This window comes from Wyeomyia smithii, chromosome 3 (assembly GCF_029784165.1).
Source record: "Wyeomyia smithii strain HCP4-BCI-WySm-NY-G18 chromosome 3, ASM2978416v1, whole genome shotgun sequence".
Taxonomy (NCBI): domain Eukaryota; kingdom Metazoa; phylum Arthropoda; class Insecta; order Diptera; family Culicidae; genus Wyeomyia; species Wyeomyia smithii.
In genome coordinates, this window is record NC_073696.1 from 223921343 (window position 1) to 223944869 (window position 23527).

General features: G+C 43.2%; 1 protein-coding gene and 1 long non-coding RNA gene across 8 annotated transcripts in view; one reads left to right on the forward strand and one right to left on the reverse strand.

Moving 5' to 3' along the window:
• The window catches only part of LOC129732023 (uncharacterized), a 23450-nt gene extending 16674 nt beyond the window's left edge, over positions 1-6776 (forward strand). The window contains exon 3 of the long non-coding RNA XR_008729142.1: positions 6084-6776. This is a non-coding gene — a long non-coding RNA (uncharacterized LOC129732023). The remainder of the gene's footprint in view (positions 1-6083) is intronic.
• LOC129732019 (dynein heavy chain, cytoplasmic) overlaps positions 1-19404 on the reverse strand; it is a 25594-nt gene extending 6190 nt beyond the window's left edge. Inside the window, exons 1-9 of one of the 7 annotated variants that reach the window (XM_055692470.1) lie at positions 19017-19404; positions 17143-18764; positions 16577-17086; positions 16261-16299; positions 11020-15240; positions 10859-10885; positions 7715-10732; positions 7132-7372; positions 6171-6369 (exon numbers count right to left, since the gene is read on the reverse strand). In XM_055692470.1, coding sequence (XP_055548445.1) covers positions 6171-6369; positions 7132-7372; positions 7715-10732; positions 10859-10885; positions 11020-15240; positions 16261-16299; positions 16577-17086; positions 17143-18764; positions 19017-19287 — 10148 coding nt within the window. In that variant the 5' untranslated portion in view covers positions 19288-19404. Of the gene's footprint in view, positions 1-6170; positions 6370-6858; positions 7061-7131; positions 7373-7714; positions 10733-10858; positions 10886-11019; positions 15241-16260; positions 16300-16576; positions 17087-17142; positions 18765-19016 lie in introns of all 7 variants that reach the window. The other 6 variants (XM_055692469.1, XM_055692474.1, XM_055692473.1 and 3 more) reach the window with 6 other exon arrangements.
• Positions 19405-23527: the final 4123 nt, after the last annotated feature.

Sequence of the window (23527 nt, forward strand, 5' to 3'; positions counted from 1 at the left end):
TAAATGTGGAATATTTCCAACAAACCACTTTGTGACAATTGCCAAAAGTTTGTATAAGGCTCTAAGCCCCGCCTTTTCGACGCATTTTCAGCATTCCTGACCATTTACAGAGCATACGAAAATGAATCTTCTCTTAAAGGTCACCAACATGTCATTTGTGCGGAAGAATATATTTATACATTTTAAGAAGCATTGATCTGATGGACGGGAAAAAAAAACGCTGCAAGTCTGATCGGCAATTCCGAAACCTACCCTATTTACAGTCTTGGAATCGATATTTCTTTTTCAACAGTTCTGCAACGTGAGCCCGCATGGTACGAGAATTATCTTCTGCTCAAAATTTGTTTCAAATATAGTGATCGATTTCCAGGGTTGGCGCATTCCATCTCTTAGCTCCAATCAAGTGGATGCATGCCACCGGAGGGAGCTCCAGAAAGGTGAGGGAGCCGAGAACTCTAATTCTCTAGTTGAGGAGAAAGACCTGAGTTTCTATAGTTTTCTCTAAATAACTAATGGTTCTACAGTTTATTGTTTCCGCGAGTTGGTATTGGAAGGACATCATGCGAATGCGGATTCAGCTGGTGTAGATAAAAGAAGTCCTGCAATGATCCGTGTTGCATTAACCGAGTCGCCAGCCATGCCATTGAATAATCTGCGGTTTACAGTGGCTTTGAAGACTCAGAGAAGAATGTCTCTTGCTGATCTTGTGTGGTTTGGAAAGTGTTCTGAGTATGTTCAAACGTGTCTTACACTCGACAAATTCAAGGCAACGGTCCAACCGTAGGTCGAGGATTCGAATGATCTTTTTAAAAGGAATTGGAATTCCGTTTTAAGTAACGGCCTTTGGTAGTGGGCGATGGCGAGATCTGCATAGATGGGACCACCCACTCTTTTCCGCTGATAGAACAAAGCCGGCCTTAGATGCCCATTTAGTAGCAACTATACGGAGATTTACACATCCTTCACGAGGGATTTGAAAATACCGTTCATGGCTATTAAAAAACCCTTGCGGAACACCAGTTCCCTCCGTCCGTGTTGATAAGAGATGGTTACCGATGGCTACATGGAAAGTCCGACCATGTAGAAAATCCTTCTGGTTTTCACTGCTACTTTTGTATCGGAAGACTACCAAAAAGGCGATTTCCGACCGGGATTTGGACTTGATTTAGGGATAGCCACAATGGTCACTATGAGGATGCGCTGTTTCAATTCCTTTATGTTTGCCAATGGACTTCCCTTTGTAAGCTGAACTAGGGTTTGTGCGTACATCTCTCAGTTGATCTGGCCGTATAACCATCTAGGGAGCAGTGATGGAAACGAAACGAATATGATGCAATCGTCGTTTATTCATCACATGTACACATCATGAAGTGTTACAGGCTGGGACTAAACTCGAATCATCTCAACCCATAATGAAATGATGATAGGGTGCATAGGTTTCTGGGAGAAAACAAACACGTGACTAGACTACATCAGCTCTGAGAAGCGATTCGATCGTTGCGTTTGTCTCTCCATAGGCCGGTAGTTAGGGGAAGAAAGGATAGCAACAGTAGAAAATCCTGTCGCCTGAACAGCAGCAGAGGTGTGGTGCGGTGAGAGGGAATGTGTGGGGGAAGGGACTACTTCGGCAGCGGTTGAGTTTAAGCGAGAGTAGGAGGGCATACACTGTCATTTTCTTTCTTTTTCTGACAAAAAATCATATTCATGAGTCAAATGAATAAGGATATAACAAGTTCTGATCCCTCTGTGTAACAGAGACGAATAACTTCATATACCGAGTTGTGCACATTGAGAACCACGTGTAGTGGTGTACACTAATGAATAGAAATATATCGTAAAGAGGAAAGCAAAGAGAGTGCACCAGCACCGATACTTTGTTTTTTGCATACTGACGACGATTTCAACGCATCTTAGGCTCGTTTTATGTGTATTCATTAATCGCTAGAGGTGTTTTTTTTCTTTCGCTGCTAGGGAGACAATATGTTTCTAGGATATTGTTTCCTATAGAAACGATGATTGGGACAAAATGAAGAGTGAAATTGATTTCCGGTTTCTAGGTTAACAATGTCGGAGCTGACGACGATTTGTCCACGAAAAAATGGCCCTGAACCGCCGATAAGATCAACGAGGTTCAAATTTTCCAGCATTTTGGCGCAAGTAGACCCGCGGTGATTGGTTTTGGGTGGTGTTCATTAGAATCTTTTAGAACTAAAAGCGAGCCTGAAATTGGTACTTATTACAGAAGTCACTTCACGGTGAAATCAGAGTGAAGTAAATAAAACCCTATTACGGGACTCACCTAAGAGAGAAAAACGTCGCAGAGTGACATCTGCCGTGAAATCTGGGTTAAGCGACGTTTCGCGTGGAATTTCACGACCATTTTGAACAGTGAAATGATTCCACGAAGATGGGATAAGTATGGAAAAATGATTGATACGTGAGCTAAAGATACATATTGGGTTTATTTTTTAGTAACGAAACGAATCAAAATACGATCCGTGCCTCAAGCGGTCAAAGTTTCTGACCGATGAAAAAAAGATCACTGGTTCATGAAATATTCGATATCGAGGAAAAAAAGCCAAATGTCTTAGAAATGCAGAAAACGATAAGATCTGGGTTATATAAAAAACGACTATGGGACTTCCAAAACAACAACATTCTCATTTCACTTGTCATATTCTCAATTTCACTTCACGGAGGTAATTTTTGTCACCTCACTCGAGGTAGAATCGGCAATAGGTCTCAAAAAGTAAAGAGAGCGTGTGAGGGTGAAATATATTTCACCGTGAAGTGACTACCATAATAAGCACCATTTTCTCTAGTGTGTAGCTTGGGGTGAAGATCGGCAACTCTACCGTTAGGTAAAGTAAATGCTCACAACTGTTATCGGAAAAGAATAATCCAACTTTATGCTTTATCCAGCAATTGAGATGTTAAAGTCGAATTGCATCTGTGAGAATTGGAAATCTTTAGATATACTAATTGCCACGGAATAGTAGATTTTACAGTTCACATGCGATGAATCGGCTAGGTGCACCTCCTGTAAGGCAATTATAAAGAGGGAGTAGTCCCTTACCAACAGTTCTGAACCGCCCAGCATTTCGTAATAGCCGTTGATATTCCACTGTATTAAAAAGGTTCAGAGGTTCGGCTGGTTAGATTGGAGGTGTTGGAGGGGTCTGAAGCCAAGTTGGGTTGAAAAGTTCTGGCCATGGGGATTAAGTGATGAGGCAGTGAGTTTTTTTTGTTGGGATTTGAACCACTAAAAAAAACAATATCGTACGCTTAGCCTTGGGGCTAATAGGGGTATCGACCAGCTAGATTAGTTGAGAGAACTCGTTATCGATATTGTTTTGGCACATTTTGTATGTGTAGGATAAGTACAACGATACACCGTGCCCCAGTGCTGAGTCGAGAAAATTTCCAGCTCGAAAAGATCCTCGACTCGATCGGGAATCGAACCCGATATCCCAACCGTGTGGGAGAGCTAGCCGACCGACATCGCTAACCACAGAGCAACGAGGACCACCATGCTTTGAACCACTGCGGCCATTATTTTCGCCTATTGTGATATACCCCTGTTTCTTTCTCGCAACGGTTCAGGATGACACATTACCATGATGAATAATTCCCATGGTCTAATTGTGCGAATTACCCCAATCTGATATAATTCTTAATATGAATTCAACTACCCTATTAGGATTTTCTAACCATATTTCTGAGGGGCTTAATATCATCTTGTTAAAAAATTGTCTTCTATTATTGTATAGAGCTACACATTCGCATAGCAAGTGTTCAGAGGTTTCAGTTTCATTGTCACAGAAGCGGCTTATGTCTGTCTGACACCGCTGTTGCCGTTTCAAATGATGTTTCGCTGGACAGTGTCCCATGGCCAGTTCAGTTAATATACTAAGTGATTTGTTAGGGCATAGTATTCTTTTTGTCTTTTGTTTGTTGGGTGTTATGAACAGCTTGGATTGTCTCATAGATTTTATGGCAGTTTTTCTGTATCATAGTTCCTTCCCACCTTTTAGTTCCATCTCTATTACACATTTTAACACTCCACAGAACAGCTCTGGTCTCATTAACTGGACACTTGAGCTTTGTCTAGCATCTTTTTCGTTTCCTTCGATTTCACAGTGTCCTGAAACCGAGTACAGTTTAAAGTGGTTTCTTTTGACCAGCTGCTTCAGTAGTTCAATGCATCCCCACACTAGTTTAGACTGGCATGAATTGGCATGGGAATTATTTTAGCGCTTTCAAAGCCGCTTGACTATCTGAAAAAAAAATGCAGATTTTTGAATGCCTGTAGTTTCTGTTCAAACAGATTGCAGTGCATTCTAGGATGGCATAGATTTCTGTCAAGAAAACGGTCGTCCAACATCCCATTGGCATTTGTGAGGTTAACACGCGACTCCGGGGGAGGTTTAAGGTCGGGAGTTAACAATGGTGGCATTACGGGGCGTGATATCGCAAGGTCTAGATTTCCAGTAGTACCCGAGAGGAAGTTGCCATTCAAGCTCGGAGTTTCTTCGGAATCCGAAAAGATGATTAGTGAATCAGTTCCATTGCATCTTTTTGGTTTTTTACTTAGCATCGATGTTCTTTGAATGCTTGAATTTTGATTGGGAAGTATTGGTTATATTGAGTATCAGATCTTGTGTTGGTTTTGTTGTGTTAGCTGACAGTAGTTCGTCTGATGTTAGAAGGGAGTTTTGTATTTGGTTGGCACGAAGAGTAGCATTCTCATAGTCTTTAGAAGCCACATCTTTTTTGAGTTGCTGTACTAGGGAAACTAGGTCATAGATTTTTCCATATTTTTTGGTTAACATCATCCTATTGTCTTGTCCTGCTAGGGCTTTTCCAGGATTTTCGCTCTTTACGTTGCAGTTCTTCGTGGAATTCGGTGATAGCCAGCCTGAATTCAACTAAAGCTTGTACGTCGAAATCATTAGCCATTGGGTTTGGCCTTGTTTCAGCCTCAACTCTAGTTTCAATCGCCTTGTCTTGACTGGCTTTTGTAAAGCCGGCAAAGGATTTGCTGTCGGTGACCGTTTCAAAAATCCTTCTTGCTAGGGTACGAGATTCCCTTGTCCATCCGAATTCGCTGAATGGCGTCTACTTATTGATATACCGGGCAACTGCGACTAGAGATCGAGTGGAGGTTTGTTGGGCATCTGGGATAGAAAGCGGGTGGGTCCGAAAGTGTAGCACTTGAAACACAACATTGGGGTTGGGTAGTAAGGGCGAGTTTTGCATCGGAGGTATCCGTTCGTCTCGTGGTGCAGCGAGATTTCTTGGCAGCTAATCACGCAGCGAGCAATCAGATTTGCATGTTTGGTAATTTGGATTTTGGTTCCATCTAATTGGTTCATGGAGAGCAAGCAGTCCACTATCCATTTATATCTGACCTTGAGTACGTATGTTTTACCTCTAGCCTCGGGAATAGCACCATCAATTTACACTTAATCCACCTTTCGTTTTATGAGCGAATCATGACGAAATTTCTGTGCAAGTAGCTATCAGTAGCATGTCTATGCGTCTCTTTGCCGAAATATCACCCCACTAATCAGCTAGTTAAGCTGATTACGAAAACTTCCGCTTTGAGGAGGTCACCAGTGAACCCCTGAGATGAAACTAGTGGACCGATTTCACTCGCGACGATGCAAAAACATCGATGTAATGACGACTGACGACCTGACGACTGGAAAAATCTCATTCTTTTTTATTTCATTAAAAAAAGGTGAAAAATAAAACTAATTCAATATATTAGAGGAAGACGTATTTCTAAATTCTGATGCGACTGGGCGTTAAATAATTCGTTGTTCGTAATGATTTACTGGTCCAAAATACGTCTCTCAGCTTTACAAATGACACACTATTATTCACAGATTTTTTTTTAAATTGAATTTGACTTGTCGTATGCCAAAGTAAAACAAAACGCATGCAAAAGTAAAAAGTAAAGGTAAAAAGTAAACAAAATGATAAAATTTACAACTAAATGTCCCCCAAGGAAAAAGGAAGTCACTGTAGAAATCAATCAACTAACAAAACATTACAACTACCACTATTTCTACTTCTAGAAAAAACAAAACCCAAACATAACAATAGTAGCAAAACTAGCGCAAAAAAAGGAAACCCGTAGTAGGAAGAAGAAACATCATGCTTACGTTATGTCTTCTGTACTGAAATTAGACACAATCGAATTGATAAAGTTCTCCCGCATAATCACGGCACGGATCGACTTCCAGTCGGAGGCGTTCTCTCCCAGTAGCAAACAGATGGACTCCAGTGCCAGCTTGACGACGGCCGGTGGGTTAGCCATGGAGCGAACCTCCACCAGATGCTGTTTCTTGATCGATTTAACGGCTGCAGGTTTTTAGTTTTGGTGAGTTGAATATAAATACATTATAGGTGCGGGGTAGTTGATGCGTGAAAATTACAGTTTGGTTAGCGAACATTTTGGTTGAGATATTGTTTTGTATGTATGTGTGAGTGTTAGCCGCGTACGAATAACAGTTGAAAAGAGAAAGAAGAAAATAAATACTTTCGTTTAGTTGGTTTCTTGGTTGTGAAAAAAGGATGAAGTATAATTTGTAATGCACAATATGAATATATGTAGGTATATGAATGAATTATCGTATTATTTGTTCGATCCGCATTCCACATTCGTGCCGAAGTTATTTGTTTCGCTTGATATTCTGATCATTGGTAAATATTCCATTAAGCAACACTGCATGTTTAAGTTAGACTGGATCAGCGTTATTGAGCCAACATTTATCGAACACTTATTTGATTATTTGAGCAGTAATATATGGGTATATATTTTGGGTTAGCGAATCTGTGAACGATAATTACGTAATTTGAGACGTGTCGAATTTTACGATCGACGTAATAAAGCTATCTTTCACCAATATTTGGCGGATTGCTTTCCAGTCACCACCGCGGTCATCTTCTCCAAGCAGTAGGCAGACCGATTCCAGCGCCAGCTTAACCGGACCGGGTGGATTGGCCATTGTTCTTACTTCGGCCAATTGTTTCTTTTTTATGTTGCTAACAGCTACTCACAAAATGATAGTTGAAATGCTGAAAAAAAGGCAGTTCCACGCGAGGAAAAACAACGATACTTACCAGCTTGAGCGTCGATGACTGCCGGTTCGACCTGGGCCAAGTCCGCCATGACGTCCTTGCGTTTCTCTTCAATTTTGATCGTCTGCTCCGCCAGCTGCTGTTGGATTTCCTGTGATTGAACTTTCTTCTTTTCCGCTTCCTGCTGATCCTTGAACATCTGCTTTAGTTTAGCATTGGCTGCATCGTTCTTTGCTTGCAACTCTTGAGACTTGACGGCTAGAGACTTTTGCATTTCTTCAACCTAAAATTAAAATTTTGGTTTACCAGAGTCTATTTTCAAAATATCTCTATGTATAAACCAGAGATGCCAGATGTTTTTGAAAAATATCTGCAACTGCTCGAAAAACCGGACAAATGTGCTCGAAATCTTAAAAACAATCTACCCGTGATCCGAAAAAATTTCGCTCGCGCAGGCAAAAGTTTGTGAAAATCTGCGCAAATATAAGGAGACTCTGACAAAAATCTGCAGAAACCGTGGAAAAACTGCAAATATCTGCAAATCAATAAAAATCTGCACACGGACTCCAAAAATCTGCGTTTTGCAGACAAATCTGCACATTTGGTATCCCTGGTATAAACCTACCTGTTCTACAGTTTCGGCAATCTTATTCAAACCAACGTTCAGGTGCAGCTGCTGTTCCTCCAAATCGCTACGCTTCTCCGAGTACAGTTTCACGAAGTGATGAATGAAGTCTAGATAGTGGCGGGGTGTTATGGCCATCGTTCGTCCTCCACGTTTTGCTAGCCGTGCATTCGCCTTGTGTAAAGTCTGATGAACATAAACACACGCATTGATGACAGCTTCGCGGTGCGATGGTGTATTGCTTATCAAAGGACAAGCCGCCGGGAAGAAGTCCGATGCGGTCCAGGTCGGTTTATCCAGATCAACTCGTACAGTGAATTCCTTACCAACCTGGAACAGAGCCGAATCGGACCAATCACCGAACCAGTTGAGGACGCACCGATTGAACAATGCGGGTGATGTTGCTGCGCGATCTTTTAGACCATCGGTCGAGGGATTCATTGTGAATACCACATGTAGATTGCGCATTACTTGTTGAGTAAACCATTTGTAGAGTTCATCGCTTGAATCAAGCATGAGTCCCTCACGTTGAGCACCTTCTTTGCACTGTGTCATCAGAGTGGTATATTCGTCACCTTCAAACAATCCAGGAACTTCACCGTTAGCGAGTAGAGTATTCATGCGTTCCAAGAAACCGGAATCCAACACGTTGGATTCATCGAGAATAAAAGCGATCTTCTCATCCTTGCAGCCAGCACGTCTCAAAACGCACCGCAAATCCTCATCAAAATCTTCGCTGGTGTACTTGTTATGTACCTTAATCTGGAAGATGGACAATCCGTTCATCCAAGCAACAAAACGGGACAGTGTTGTTTTTCCAGCTCCTGAAACACCAATCAACAGTAAATGTCCTTGCGGTTGACGGAAAATACGATCGATTCTTAGCACATGTTCCAGAACTTCATCAAACAGTACCAGCGGGACGTCCAACTCTTCTTCGTAAAACACCTTCAACCGAGCCTTGACGTAATCTCGCAATTCCACTCGATTAACAGGTGTGTAATCCTTCGATAGCCAGTTACTGTACAGAATTGGTCGTTCCAGAGCCTTTTCTCGATCAACGCTAGGGAAGTGTTTCATTGCCACGAGATCAATATTTTCGTTAGTCCAACGGCGTTCCGACTCTTCCACAAGACGGTCCTGGAACAAACGCAGTGCTTCATGAGCCCACAAACGCACGAGTCCTTCCACAGGCAGATTGTCCAGAGGACGAATCGCTTCGCAGATACCACGAACCCAGCGGGTCATTTCACGCGGCGAGTAGACGTAGTGCGGTTGCATATCCTGTGTGAATCGATCCTGTGAGGCAAGGTAGAATTCCACCATCGCGTTAGTTAATGGCTCAGCATAACCGCGGAGATTCGGCATAAGACGTAGCATAGCACGACTGAAGGTGCCATAAATCTGCTTGAGTGATGTCTCTCCAGGATAGTCTACATAGATGATTGGAACGTGACGCAGGAAGCGATGCGAAAGGGGCTTACGACCCGGATCGGTTGGTGGATTACAAGCTCCTACGAATTGGATACGTTCTAAAGTTACCCAAGACTGATCTCCGGCACGGTAGAAACCACGGTGTTCAACCAGCTGTCGAAGGAACGAAATGACACGTTGTGTACCATAGCAATCCATATCTGGAAGATTGATTTCATCGCAGAATAATACGAGCCACTTGCCTAGCTGGACAGGAGCCAGCACAACTCCGTTCGGTGTTTTCCGGTACTCGCAGTAGTGATCGAATGTCTTCAGCAGAAGCTCCGGAGTAGTGGCGGAGGAAAAGTTCAACCCAACCACTTCCATGTCAGGCAGCGCCCGAAGAGCTGAAAATAGTGTCATAGTTTTACCGGAACCCGGTGGACCACACAGGACAAGTGGTTTATGCTCTGCCAGCCAAGTGTAAAGAAGCGATTCATGACGAACGGTGTCCAGGGTGGGAACCACAACATCTGGAGCGGCAACTTTGTGGGTTTCAACTTCAATAACTGGTACTTTGTTGGACCACGGAACCCAATCTCCTTGGATGTTTACTTCGAAGTCGATTATCGGATTGCCAGACTGCGCTGGGAGCGCAACAGTTGTTACACTGCGCAGGAAATCCCCGAGATCGGAACGAACCTTTAATTTGGCATCACCAGCAAACGACCAGAGTAGCGAGTAGATCAGCAGCTTTGGAATATACTGTTCGAGCTGCTCCGGTGGAACTGGAAAATCTGGATGCTGTTGGTTGAAATTCAGGACATTTCGTGCTCCTTGATTCAACATCGAGAACAGGGAACTGAGCGCTCGTAGACGCGTGAAATCCATGATGTGCTCTTGTGCCATTGCGTATTCTAGACAACGAACGACCAATCCATCCGAGGAAAAGTAAGGCTGCAATAGAGCAGCGATCTCTCTTTGGGTCTGCAGCGCTGGAGTCAATTCGTCATCCTTGTCGTTCGCCTTTGCTTGAGTGAAACTTTCTTCATCTCCGTCTTCCAACGGAATATTCTTCAAACGAGCCATGTAATTTTCGAAGATCATTTCCGTCGATAAAACATCCTCCGAGAACCAAACCATACCGCAACGAGATACAGTAGCTAGTGTGGCATACTTCAAGTCCTGAACTTCAAACATAATTCGCACATTTGGAGGCAGCGACAATCGCTCGCCATTCGGCAGCGTCAACAGTTTATTGTCATCCAGCACCGAGTTTAGATTTTCAACCCATTCCGGATCTACATCACCATCGAAGATAATCCACTGGCGTTTGTTGATCTCACCACGTACGTTATCGATGATTTTGCGGAGAATGTGCGTGAACAATCCGTCGGTCCATTCGCGTGTGTTCGGATCTAGCACACCGTACAACGCTTCCTTCGAGATAGCTTTCGGATCGATGACATGGGCAACACCTTCGATACCCTCGTAGCGTTCCAGAGCCTTAAGGAGCACTCGCCAAGCGGTCGATTTACCGGAACCGGATGGACCTACCATCATCAGACCGTGATTGAGGTTGGAAATTTGATACAGTTGTAGAACCTAGGACAGAAAACATTACAACCGATTAGTACCGGTACTCAATTGAATGAAGCAACCCAACGGAATATTACAATTTAAACACTCAAGTAACGCACACATATTTTAGAAGCAGACACGCAAACTCACTTTGTCTACCCAAGTTTCGCCGAATCCCTTTTTGGTTTAGTAGCAATTTTGATTTGAAGTTAGTGAGGAAAGATTAGAGAAAGAAATTCATTCCAATTACTTGTTATTTTAGCGATAGGTTTGTCAATCAATGTTTCGTCATCGATGAGTGATTCGCTTACCTTTTCCATCCACGCGCCACCTTGTTCGTCACCCTCGCCGCAAACCAGGTACTCCTCCGCGCAAACCTTCCGTATCTCGTCCTTCAAGCCCTTCATTTCGGCCCTGGTGTAACCAACATTCGGGAACACATCACTCAGCAGCGAGAACAGCAAAGGAATATCCTCCGCTACCAGTTTGGGAACCATGGTTTCGCAGACGGACTGAATAAGAATTTCCTGTTCTGGCAGATTTTCCGCGATCGATGCTTCATCGATGTTTTCCTCTCCACTTTGTTTCTTCTGTTCCTTGATTCTCATAATGCGATCACGTTTTACATTACCAGCCGATATCAGCACGGATTTCAGGGCACGCAGCCCAAAGTCGTAGTGAGATTGGTTGGATAGTTGTTCGTCACAAAGTTTAAAGAATGGAACAATTTTACAGGCTAGTTTCTCCGCAGTGCGGAAGCCCTGGCTGAACAGCATAACTTCGGCAATAAGTTGCCGATCGGGAGTTGTCATCGCGAGAGAGCGGAACAATTTCTTCAAGTTATCCGGTAGATTGGAGCGACCGGCGTAGCCTGGATTCATGGTAATGAAGATAGCCATGTCGGTAGATACGCGAACCTGCTTTCCGACCAATTCCACGGTAATACTTTGAGCGTCCTTTAGACTGTCCTGTTGAGATTTGAGTGCCTCTTGGATGGTTTGAATCTGTTGCGATACGGCCGACAGCATTCTCTCTTCCAGACGATTGAACTCATCGAAGCAACCCCAAGCACCAACCTGGCAAAGACCGACGAAAATGCGTCCCATCGCTTGGAAATCGAACGTTTCATCGCAGTTGAACACAAGCACGAAGCGACCCAGCTGATTACCGAGAGCCTTCACCGATTCAGTCTTGCCCGTACCGGCTGGACCGAAAGGTGATCCTCCAAGTCGAGATTCGAGTGCCTGTGTCATCGTTAGATAGCAGCGATCGGTCAGCGGTGTTTGTACTAGACGATCCTGGACACCCAAGTACTCGAAGCCATAGTAGAAACGTGCGTTTGCCATGTGGATGGTGAGTTGCTGTAAAACTTCAGTTTGACGTGGATCGAAGTAGAAACGCATTTCACATAGCCAGTGGAATGATTTTGGATTGTTAACTCCATGCGCGATTAGACGACGGGTTACGGTACGCTTGTGGACGAATTCATTGATCAAATGTTCGAGCTTTTTGCGACGCAATGCTGGTTGTTCTTGCAGAACAGAATCCGCCAAGACATTCAATGTAGCTTCAACTGTTGTTAGTACACGATTCAAAGGAGATTTATTGTTTGGACTATCCGACGCCTGCTGCAGTGCTGCTTCAACATCTTCGGACCAGAGAATTTGAGCCGCTAAAACAACGATCTGCGCTTGATACTTATCGCACCATTCCATGTACTTTTGAGTATCGATTTCATCCTTAAACTGTTTAATATCTTGAACAGCTTGTGCCAAATAAGACGCCAAGGTAAATCTCATCTCCTTTTCGACCAGCGTGAGCCATTCGTTAATTTTCGGGTGATCTACAGTCGAAACTGGTTTGGTAAACTTGACCTCTTCTCCTTCACGCGAAGCGATACCCAAAATGATGGTGTTATCTTCGTTCAGCAAAATGGAAGCAACACCGGCGAACATTTTCTTGAAATGCTTCTGTAAGCGAGCCACATTCTTGCTGTTACCGATAATCTCAAGCAAATCTTCATCACCAACAAAGTAGAATCTAGGGAATGAAGTTCTCTCACGTTCCAAATATTCTCCCAGAGCTTTCTGGATTTTGCCAAGTAAATCGGCTAATCGTTCGAGTGAACGCTGCACCGCTGGGATGTTCAATACATCAATCACCTTTGGTGATTTGGCTACCTTCTTCATCAGTCCCAGGAATTCGGAGCTAATACTCTGGAAGCGTGAAGTTTCCACTGGCAACAATGTCTTGATATCGGCGCTACCCGAGAAGATACCTTCCAGATAAACCCAACGGCGTTGAACATCGATCCAGACATCGAACAGCGAGTTGATACGATTAAGCTTCTCCTCCCAGGTTAGAGCTTCCTCTTCAAATACCTTGTAGTAAGGAGACAATTTCATTGCAGCCACAGAGTTAATGTGCTCCTTAACCTTATTGAACAGATCATCCCAACCACGGATGATTCTACACTTATTCTGGTAGTTGATCAGATCCAGTTCATAGTTTTGCCAGCTTTCACGAACCTGTTTCAAGAACTCCTCCAGCGCCATTTCACCCTGCGCAACCAAAATAATATCCTTAACGATCGATTCGTTCTTCAGCAGATTCACGTCCCAAACTTGTCCCAAAGTTAGGTCAGACAAGACCCAGTTGACACGTAGCTGCTTAGTCAGTTGTTTCCAGTGACGTTCCTTCAAAGCGTCGGACTTCAGCTCGACGATCATCATATTCACCTTGATGTAGCTCTGAAGCAGTTTTTTAACGTACTCATAGCTTTCGTACATTCTCAATCGCGCCGGAAGCTCCTTCAGTTGATTCATCATTGCTTCCAGTGATTGACGGAGTTTTCTCGGTTGCACCGAAAGCCACGGCTTCTCACGAGTTTCATCAATTTGAGCCCAAATCTTAGATAGCTCACTCCACACACCACGCAAATCTTGCAACTCCTCCAAAACAACCGACATCCGCTCGGTGCTGTTGTTCGGGATAGCCGATTCTTGCAATTCAAGTGCTTCCTTGGCCTTTGCCACATTGTCACGTTCCTCCTTCAAACGTGAGAATTTGGTTTCGAAGATGTGTAGTTGCTGTAAGGCATCGTCTGGGCGCGTACGTCCACCGGTTGGTTTATTTTTCTCCCAATCATTGAGAAAGTCCAGTGTTCTGGTTTCCACCGCCTTATCTTCCGCAACAATCTTGCTCTGCAAGCTAGCCACTTGAGTTTGAATGGCCGAATCCTTCCGCTTCATGATTTCGTTGAAGGCAGACCATTCTCCTTCGATGTTGTCCACGTGCAACCAATTGTTCGGGAACTGGAATCTTTGACGTTCTAGGATGCGTTGGGCTTCACGGTACACTTCGACTTGCTTGTCCCAAACGAGCATTTCTTTCTTCAGCGATTGCACGTAGGTTATGAAACAAACCGCATCCGAGGTGCTAGCAGCTTCAATGCTTTGTTGCTCCAAATCGCTTCGGCTTTTAGAAACCTTGGTGTGGAAGGTGGTCATCTCGTTACCCAGTAGCTGTCCGAATTTACTCAAAGCTTCCTTGTGCCACGAATCGTACTTCAGGGTGACTTTAGCTTGAACCTTTGCGTAGTCGATTACGATCGGTCCATAGGCACGACGTGTATCGGAGGTATCGAATGTGGTTCGCGATTTTTTGATATCGTTCAAACACTTGATCCAGAGATTGATGTCTTCACCAAGCCGTCCGTACAGGGTATCCGCTTGCAGATCCCACAAGCTTTGATAGCGGAGCCATTCGTCAACGTAATTGCGCACTTCGGAAATTTGATTCTCAATTGCTCCGTAAGCGCCTTCCAACGGATCAGAGCCGCCAGGTAGCTTTGTCAACAGATTCCTGTACGTTTGAGAAACGGGCTTGTCGAGACCTACTTGGTAGCGAGAGCTTTGCAGGCGCGTTTGAGATGTCACGATAGCTTCCCAAGCAAACAATTGTTGCATGATTTGGAATCGCGCTTCCTCAATGGAAGGATAGAGATACATTTGCTGATTGGTGATACGAATCTCGTGAATCGCTTTCTGGATTTGTGGATCACCACCTGGTTTGATGGTTGGCTGTGCCGGGGCATCTGTATCCATTGACAGATCTAGTTCTTTCTTGTTACCAGTCAGCGCATCGGTCCAAGCTTGAATGCCGGCTTGCAATCGAGCGGCCAGTTTTTTCTCAACCTCTTCGTCAAGGCGAGCGACCCAAACGTGCAAGTTCGAGTACTGCTTCAAGGAAAGATCATCGACCGCATGCTGGATCTTGGATAGAATGTCCGCAAAGGTGGCCGCACTGTACGGGCAAGTTTCGAGCGAACGAACGTCCACATCCAGCTGCTCTTCTACGACCAGCAAATCTTCAACCTTTTCCTGGAACGAGGTCACGTTCTCCGACAGTCGCTGCACGTACGGGTCAAGTTTGTAGCTTTCCCAAACCAGAGCGATTCCTTCGGACACCAGGGCTAGTACCTCCTTGCGTAAGCCGGCAACCAGCGGAATGATACTGGCGCGGTCTTCGATCTGCGTTGTTCAGTTGGTTTGAGTAACGAAAAGAAAAAAGATACATAGATTAGTACATTGACAGTATTTTGAGATTTTTCAATTTTGGTTTCATCAGAATAAGCAAAAAACATTTAACAGCTCGTGCACTATATGGACTAATGACCGTATGCACAGGTGCACTTAAGCATGGGATATATTTGGCATCGAAGCGGTTCAAGAATCAACCTTCAGCTCTAAATTGATTTAATTGCGATAAATAACTAGTGGGTAGAGCTGGAATCCCACTTCAAAGCATGGAAAAAACGCAACAGTTTGTGGAAAAGGTTATGGCGTCCGTATTTTGGGATGTGCAGGGAATATTTATCGACTGTCTCGCGCAAGGAAAAAATATTACAAAAGGTTGCTAGAGCGATATTCGAAACAAATCAAAATTATTAAAATAGAATATTTTTTGTGAAAACTTTTCATTTTTGATGTCTATATGGCCCTAGTAGGGCAAAAAATGAAGTAGAATTATTTGCAAGAGCTGAAGGTGACGACAGAGTACTTTTTTTTTCAGTTGTAATATCTTATGTGTATTTGAGTCAAGATTAAAGATGAACGAGTATTACTATCATATGTTTTGAAACGAATAAGTAAATTTCTAGAGATAGTACTTCTATTTGATATCTACACGAATGCGTTTTGGTTCAGTTTTGAATCAAAATTTGCATTACCCGTTGTTTTAAAATTTAACGGTTGATGTAACGCAAATTTTTGACTCTCGTCAAAACTAGTTTTTACTGAATTAGCTATTACAAGAAGCAAATCATTTTACAGCAGCGAACAAACGAAACGAACCTAATACCAGAAGCATGTTTCAACCAAAAGTAGGGCAAATATTGTAGCTAATTAAAATTAATTAAAAGCATTTTTTCATTATTTTTGAAACAGCAGATGAACAGAAAAAAACAATAACAAAAATATATATGGAGTTTCAAAATAAGCATATTGACCAATCCGCTGAATAACACAATACTATTGTTGAACTATTTCTACCTTGAATACTGAATTGTGCGCTAAACTCCTATTTGTTAGCTGCATGGAAAAATAATATCGTTGTACAATACGGTTCTGGTTGTAGCAATAATAATGTGTAGATATGGTGTAGAAAAAGGAAGCTGTTCAAAATCTCTTACGATGTGAGGATAATCCAGAATAAAACTCAATCAAATTTTCAAAACTAACTAACGGTACGACTCGACGAGTGATGATGATGATGGAAAAAAATCTCACATTTTGGTGTTGATGACCACTTTCTGGCTGTGTGATTGTGTTATGATTGTCTAATGCGAAGCAGCAAGGTTGAACTTACCTTCTCCAGCGTACGTTCGTAGGTACGAACGCTTTCAATCAGCGAAATCGCAAATGGATAAAGTTGGTTCGCCTGGTGCGCTTTGTTGACGATCGCTAGCGGCACGCGGAATCCCAAACTTTTCAGATTGCGTACCTCCTTGTAAAGGGTGATGATCTCCGGCAAGAAATTAACCCTCAAACGAAGCGTGTTTCCTCGACCGGTACGGGAACGGGTCGATTCAATGAGAAAGATTCGACCGGTAATACCAGTATTACGTTCCTGTACCTTGCGGGCCCATTCTTGAAACACTTCCGCTGTGGATAATTTGGCCCGGAAGCTGTCCCCATCGGCTTTCAATTTTTGCCCCTCAATGTGCGACTCCCAACCTTTGCCGAGAACGTCCTCGACTCGCTTCAAGTACATGGTCAGTTGGTTATCGATTTGACGGGCCCAGATGATGGAACCAGCTACCGGGGGCAGATCACGCACCACCGACAACCGACAGCTTTTGCTTTGCGGATATTGGACCTAAAACGAGAACATAATCATTCAAATACAAATCCAATTTTGCTAACCCTACAAACCTTAAACTTCTCATGCAAAGCTTCGATATCATCCTTCACACGTTGAATTAGCTGTGTTTGATATTCACGGATTGCACCACGAATGTGAGGACGCACGAAAAGTGCATTGAAGCGCGAGAAGATACGGAACATCTCGTTGGCATTTTTAGCCGTTCCAAGTTGATCGCGAAGATGCGCTGTAATACGCGTTTCGACACGGTCAATTCTTTCCTCGTACCGCTTGATAGCAGCATCCCACGCTTCCGAACCTTCCTTGGATATATCCAAGCACTCGATCTCCTTTACGTTTTCATAGGCCAGATTAACTTCTTCGATTGCGTTAGCATCGGCACTATCAAGACTGTAGGGTTGCTTGGCGTCCACGTTGGCTGCATCTCCTGCACCGGAAATACCGGAAGGTTGTCTAGCTGGTCGCAGAACGCGCACAATCACTGTCCGAAGTTGTTCGTGTTGACGACGGAATTTACGCATGTGCTCCATGCGTTGCTGTAACTTTTTATGAGCAGGAGCAATGCGCCAAACCATCTTGATGTGTTCGTCGCGCTTCTTTTTGACGATGTCCCGCAAGATGCCCTGCAACTTGTCGTATTCATCATCCCAGCAGCTGAACACTTCGAAGCATTGATTCATTACACGCTCGAATTCGTCAAATGGAATGTGCATTAAACGACGAGTTCCCAGTACTTTCAGCAGCTGCTGGCTAAGATCTCTGGAAATCGCCTCAATTAAGCGAAGACAACGTTGAATTGGATACTTGGTGCTGCGTATTTTACGCAAATGGTTAAAAATCGATTGAACAGCTTGACGGATCTTGTCCAGCTCAGTTGCAGATAATAAATCGTTTATGGGAAAATCCTTCATCAATGGGTTGTAATCAGCCACCATTGCCAGTGTTTGTTTCAAACCGGTATCGGTATCAAATGAAACGGTTGCATGAAAACGTTTGCCATGTTTCAAGATGTTTAGCGTTAGGGCCACCTCTGGAGACTCACGTTTTTCTTGAATTCGGTGCAGTGCACGCTCCAGATTCAACCAAAACGAAATCTCCTGCAATGCGGTTCCCGATGAAGGATCACGATCTAACTTAGTAACCTTCTGGATCTCTTTGATCCAACGGTTAACTCCATTCTGCAGCGTGTTGAGAAAAGTTGAATCTTCCACCTTATCTCCAAAGTCGGTGATCTTAGCTTTCCGTCCTTCGTCAGCGCATTTCTTGACAACTTGCACAACGGTTCCGTTGATATTCAGCGTCACTTCCGGAATGTCAATGTTTTGCTGCAGATGCAGCAAACCCATTTCTAGCTCAGCTAGCTTTTTCTCCACCGAAGGAGCCATTTTATCGCCATCGCGATCCGCACGACCCGACTCCTTAACGTAACTTTTAAAGTACGGAGCCAGAGTTTTGCTGATAAAAGAATGCAGTGTTTCGTAGGGTGACCCTTCGGATAAATTGATCAACCGAATCTGCGATAGAATGGACTTATCCGCTTCTATTACGGCACTTCGCTTGATGCACACCAACGACGCCATCCGCTGATTGGTGAAGTGTACGTCGTTGCTGATGTAATACGATACAGCATCCTTTTCCTCTTCACCCTCGGTTGGTGGTTCGTTTTCGTCATCTAAAATTACAGGAATGAGATAATTATATCCAAGAGTCATGAAATATCATAAAACAATGACAAATTCCGAATGAAAAAATAATAACTTTCTCAAAACTAACAAAGCCGTGCAATTATTGATTTTTAATGCATCTTGCAGTAGCAGTAAACCAAATGCACCTGATGAGTCATCTTCATCATACATACCAATAGATAACTGTGCATTCCCGAACGCCATATTGCGAGAAAAAAAAAATGAAAGAGAAAGCTCACCCTTAAAGCAGGAACGTTGGATGTGCAAAGCCTGCGTTTGCGGATCGGACAAAAATTTCCGGATGCACTCCTGATTCACCGGATCATCGAGGGCTGCATTCAGTGGCACCGGGACAACGTCCTCCTCCGGCAGCAGAATAGTCACCGCCTTACGAATGTAATTGGTGAAGCCATCATAGTCCATAATGGCGACTGATTCAGCATCCACCGATTGGGGCGGATCGCTGCCCAAGCTGCCCAGAACCGTGGTTTCAAGCGAATCTCCCATCATGCGCGGGGGTTCGGTTGAGAGAATAACAGGTTTTCAATAAGTTTTACCGTCGATATTTTCTAAATTTTCACAATTTTTCACACACTAGAAAACTGCAACGTCGGCACACGGCAGAAAATTTTTGACAAGTACTGGACTGGGAGAGATGCCAGTTATTTTTTAAAACATTCCATTCGCGTTGAGGGTGTTGCTGATATTTGTTTGGTTTTTGGTTTTTGCATGCGAAAAAGAAGGAAGGAAATATTTTTGCTTTTGTCATCACGCACATTATGACAATTACATATGAGTGTTCACGTAGGTGCGAACAGCCTTCAAAATCTCTTTCAACGCGAATAACCCGAATAAATCGTTAAAGAATATTGATGTACGGCTGTATTTTCGTCACATTCTTTCTTTATTATTTTGGGCATGAACCTTTAGGTTTTAAATCAATATTCATGGAAACTTGTTCAAACTGTTGTGATGTGAGGATGTTTTTGCGTGATAATGGAAAAAAAAAACGTTTGTAAAATTCGGGGTTGTGATTAAGTTTAATGAAATAGACAAAACTGTTATTTAACTGGCATAATGGCAACCGTGAAAATGAGCTATTTTGTCAGAGTTGCCGAAATAAATTAAATAGAGTGAATTTTGGTTTTTTGGAGGTGATTATAAATATCGATTTATTCTCAATTATTTAAATTGATAATGATTTTACTTTCAAATTTTAGGCAACAAATTCTCAATCGGATGCTTTAACCCTCTAGTGCCCAAATTAATTTCTAAACGGACTTCGATAAAATCATTATAAACCATTATAAACACTTTTTAAGTATTTATTCAAGCTTTTCAAAATTCGACTGAAGCCCACCAAATCTATTTTCCGCATTTACAATACGCGTTGACGGTGTTGCTGATATTTGTTTGGTTTTTGCATGCGAAAAAGAAGGAAGGAAATATTTCTGCTTCTGTCATCACGCACATTTTGACAATTGCATATGAGTGTTCACGTAGGTGCGAATAGCCTTCAAAACCTCTTTCAACGCGAATAATCCGAATAAGTAGTGTTGGTGTTGAAACACAAAATGGTTGTGGACACAGAAAAAGAAGATGTCGCAATAGACGTTAAATGTCTATTCTTGCCCGAAATAATTTTACGATGTATTTTGCGGTGAGAACAGTAAACGGAAAATGTTTTGTATTGTAACCATAAAAACATGGTATTTTAACTGTAAGCTTGCAAAGGATTTTTGTCATTACCATGTTTTAACAACATTTTTCGTTGTTGCATCTACCACCGACAATATTTTTACCATGAAAAACATTGTCAATGATTTTTAAATGTATGGGAAAAATGCCTGAAAAAATGCTGTTGAGATACATAACAACACCCTTTTTTCATGGTAAAAATGACAAAAACAATGTTTTTCATTGTTCTGGACAATGATATTCAATGTAAAATTGATGTATTTACAATGAAAAACGTAGTTAAATTATGGTACAGTCGTCGTTCGCTAACTGCAACATATTTACACTGCAGTTATCGAATGCCGTTCGATAACTGCAACACTTGACACATGCCAAAATTTAGAGGGGGGTCCATCACTACCATTTTTGTTTTCAATTATGTCGAAATGTATTTTTTTAATGAAGTACATAGTAGCAAAATAGCAGAAAACTAAAATAGGTAAGCTTTTTGCTGTAAACAAGGTCGGAACGTTCTCAACGCTTCCAAGGAACATCAACTGTGTCTGTATTCGTGTTATCGGTTTGGCACGTTTGACAAGACATTTCTGTAGTTGTTATTGTCAGGCTCGTATTTGATAGTTTATGCACATTACACACACACACACATTTACCATTAATGTTTCCGGGAGTCTTTCGGGGGCGCCACATTACTTGAATTGCGCAGGTATATGAGAAGATCTGACACTTGTGCATCTTCCGAAAAAAAATAACATCAAAAAAACCTTGAAAATTGCTGTGATTGTACATAGTTATACCATAATTTAACTATGTTTTTCAATGTACATACGTCAATTTTTACCATGAATAAGGGGGGTTGTTATGTATCTTAACAGCATTTTTTCAGGCACTTTTCCCATACATTTAGAAATCACTGACAATGTTTTTCATGGTAAAATTATTCCCGGCGGTAGATTCAACAACAAAAAACGTTGTTAAAACATGGTAATAACAAAAAAAAACAGGTGCAAGCTTACAGTAAAAATACCATATTTTTTATAGTTACAATAAAAAAAAAACATTGTGCGTTTACTGTTCTCACCGCAAAACACATCGTAAATTTTTTTTCGGGTTGTTATCTCGTCTTTGATTCTACCTAAATATCACGTGAAGAGTAGGCGAAAATCAGCGTACTATTTATGGTTTCACCACAGACAAACATACGTGCCTCTTCGAAGAAAAATCCTGAAAAATTTTCGAGCTTATTCGAAACGTTACACTCATGCGCCACCATGTGAGCTAGTTGTTGGGTGTGCACGCTACCTTAAATCAACACGAGCGGCATTACTGACGGTTTTTGTCTTTTTTTATTTCAGGTGGAGTGGAAATTGGCAACTAAACGCCTGAGATGACCAACCTCAGAGAGTGTGGAGTTGGTTTGAATCAGTGACCGGACCCACTAAAACCTCTTCTGTCTCCAGCCCATAATACTCCCCGGAACGACCGCTAAGTATTGTTTCGGGAAGCGGATTTTATGCTTTGTGCAACCTTCTGGCTCTATCAAGTCTCTTAGCTTATTAGCTAACTAACCTGGAGACTGGCAGTTAGCTGATACTGGCGTGTTGGTGGTCAACCTGTCGCCTGCTTTGCAACTCTAGGACTATTCGAGAGGCGGCTGCACAAACCGCCCTCCAGATGTTCGAGTCTTCACACATCCGCTGAACTAGGTTGTCCGGAGTAGTGTCTGGCCCACTAATTACCATCATGTCGCTCCGCGCACGCGCAAAACGAGGATATACGAAGAAGACATGCTCAGTAGTCTCTTCCGCATCCACGCACTCCGGGCACATGGGGAACCCCACATGCCCGAACCTGTAGGTACTGCCTGAAGCCACCATGACCTGAGAAATTTACGCTTGCTGTCATTCACAGCTGAGCTTTTCGACGTCATTCGAGATAGTGCTGCAATAGCCGTTGAAGCCCTATTGCAAGCATAGTTGACGTGACTCTTATATGTGAGCTTATCGTCAACCATAACCCGTAAAAGCTTCAAAGATCGCTTTGAGGTGATGGTGCAGTGTCCGACTCTGCCCACTGCCTGTTGCTCTGATTTGCGGTTATCCAGAACCGTGACCCCCGTCTTATGGTGCGCCAACTCCAGTTTCCTGGAGTGCATCCAGTCTTCGACATTGCATATACAGTGTGCGGCCATCAACTCGACCTCCTCGATCGACTCGCCCTAGACCTCTAGCGTTATGTCGTCTGCAAAGCCAACGATCTCAACTCCTACAGGGAACTTGAGTTTCACCACCCCGTCATACATGACATTCCACAACACCGGTCCCAGGATAGAACCTTGCGGAGCTACTGCGGTCATTGGGACGCACTTCTGACCCTCCTCCGTGTTGTAAACAAGTACTCGGTTTTGGAAATAGTTTTCTAGAATCTTGTACAGCGACACTGGTACATGGATGCTCCTGAGCGCAAGCGCTATGGAGTTTCAACTGGTGCTATTGAATGCATTCTTCACGTCAAGCGTGACGATTACGCAATAGCGTATTCCCTTTTTCTTGCGCTGGAGTGCTACCTCCGCCGTCTTGGTGACGGAGAGGATAGCATCCAGCGTGGACCTGCCCTTCCGGAAACCGAACTGGTTACTTGCCAGGCCGTTTACGACGTCCGTGTACCTCACCAGTCTGTTGAGGATAATCCTCTCAAGCACCTTGCCCGCAGTGTTCAGCAGGCAGATAGGCCTGTTCGCCGATGGAAACCCTGGTGGTTTCCCGGCTTTCGGCAGTAAGCCCAAACTCTGCCGCTTCCACCTGTCCGGGAAGAGGCAGTCATCCAGGCACCTCTGCATGACTGCCCGAAACAGCCCGGAAGCCGTACGGTTTTTTTCTTTGATAATGAATGTGCACGCTTGCTTTTAGCGACACTAACGGCATTACTGTCGCTAAGCAAAATTTCAAAATAATCGTTATCGATAAAATCGTCATTGAGTGGCACGTCTGTTTGTCTGTGGTTTAACCATACACACTAAATTTTCATTTTGCAATTTTGCTGATATTCTACATGC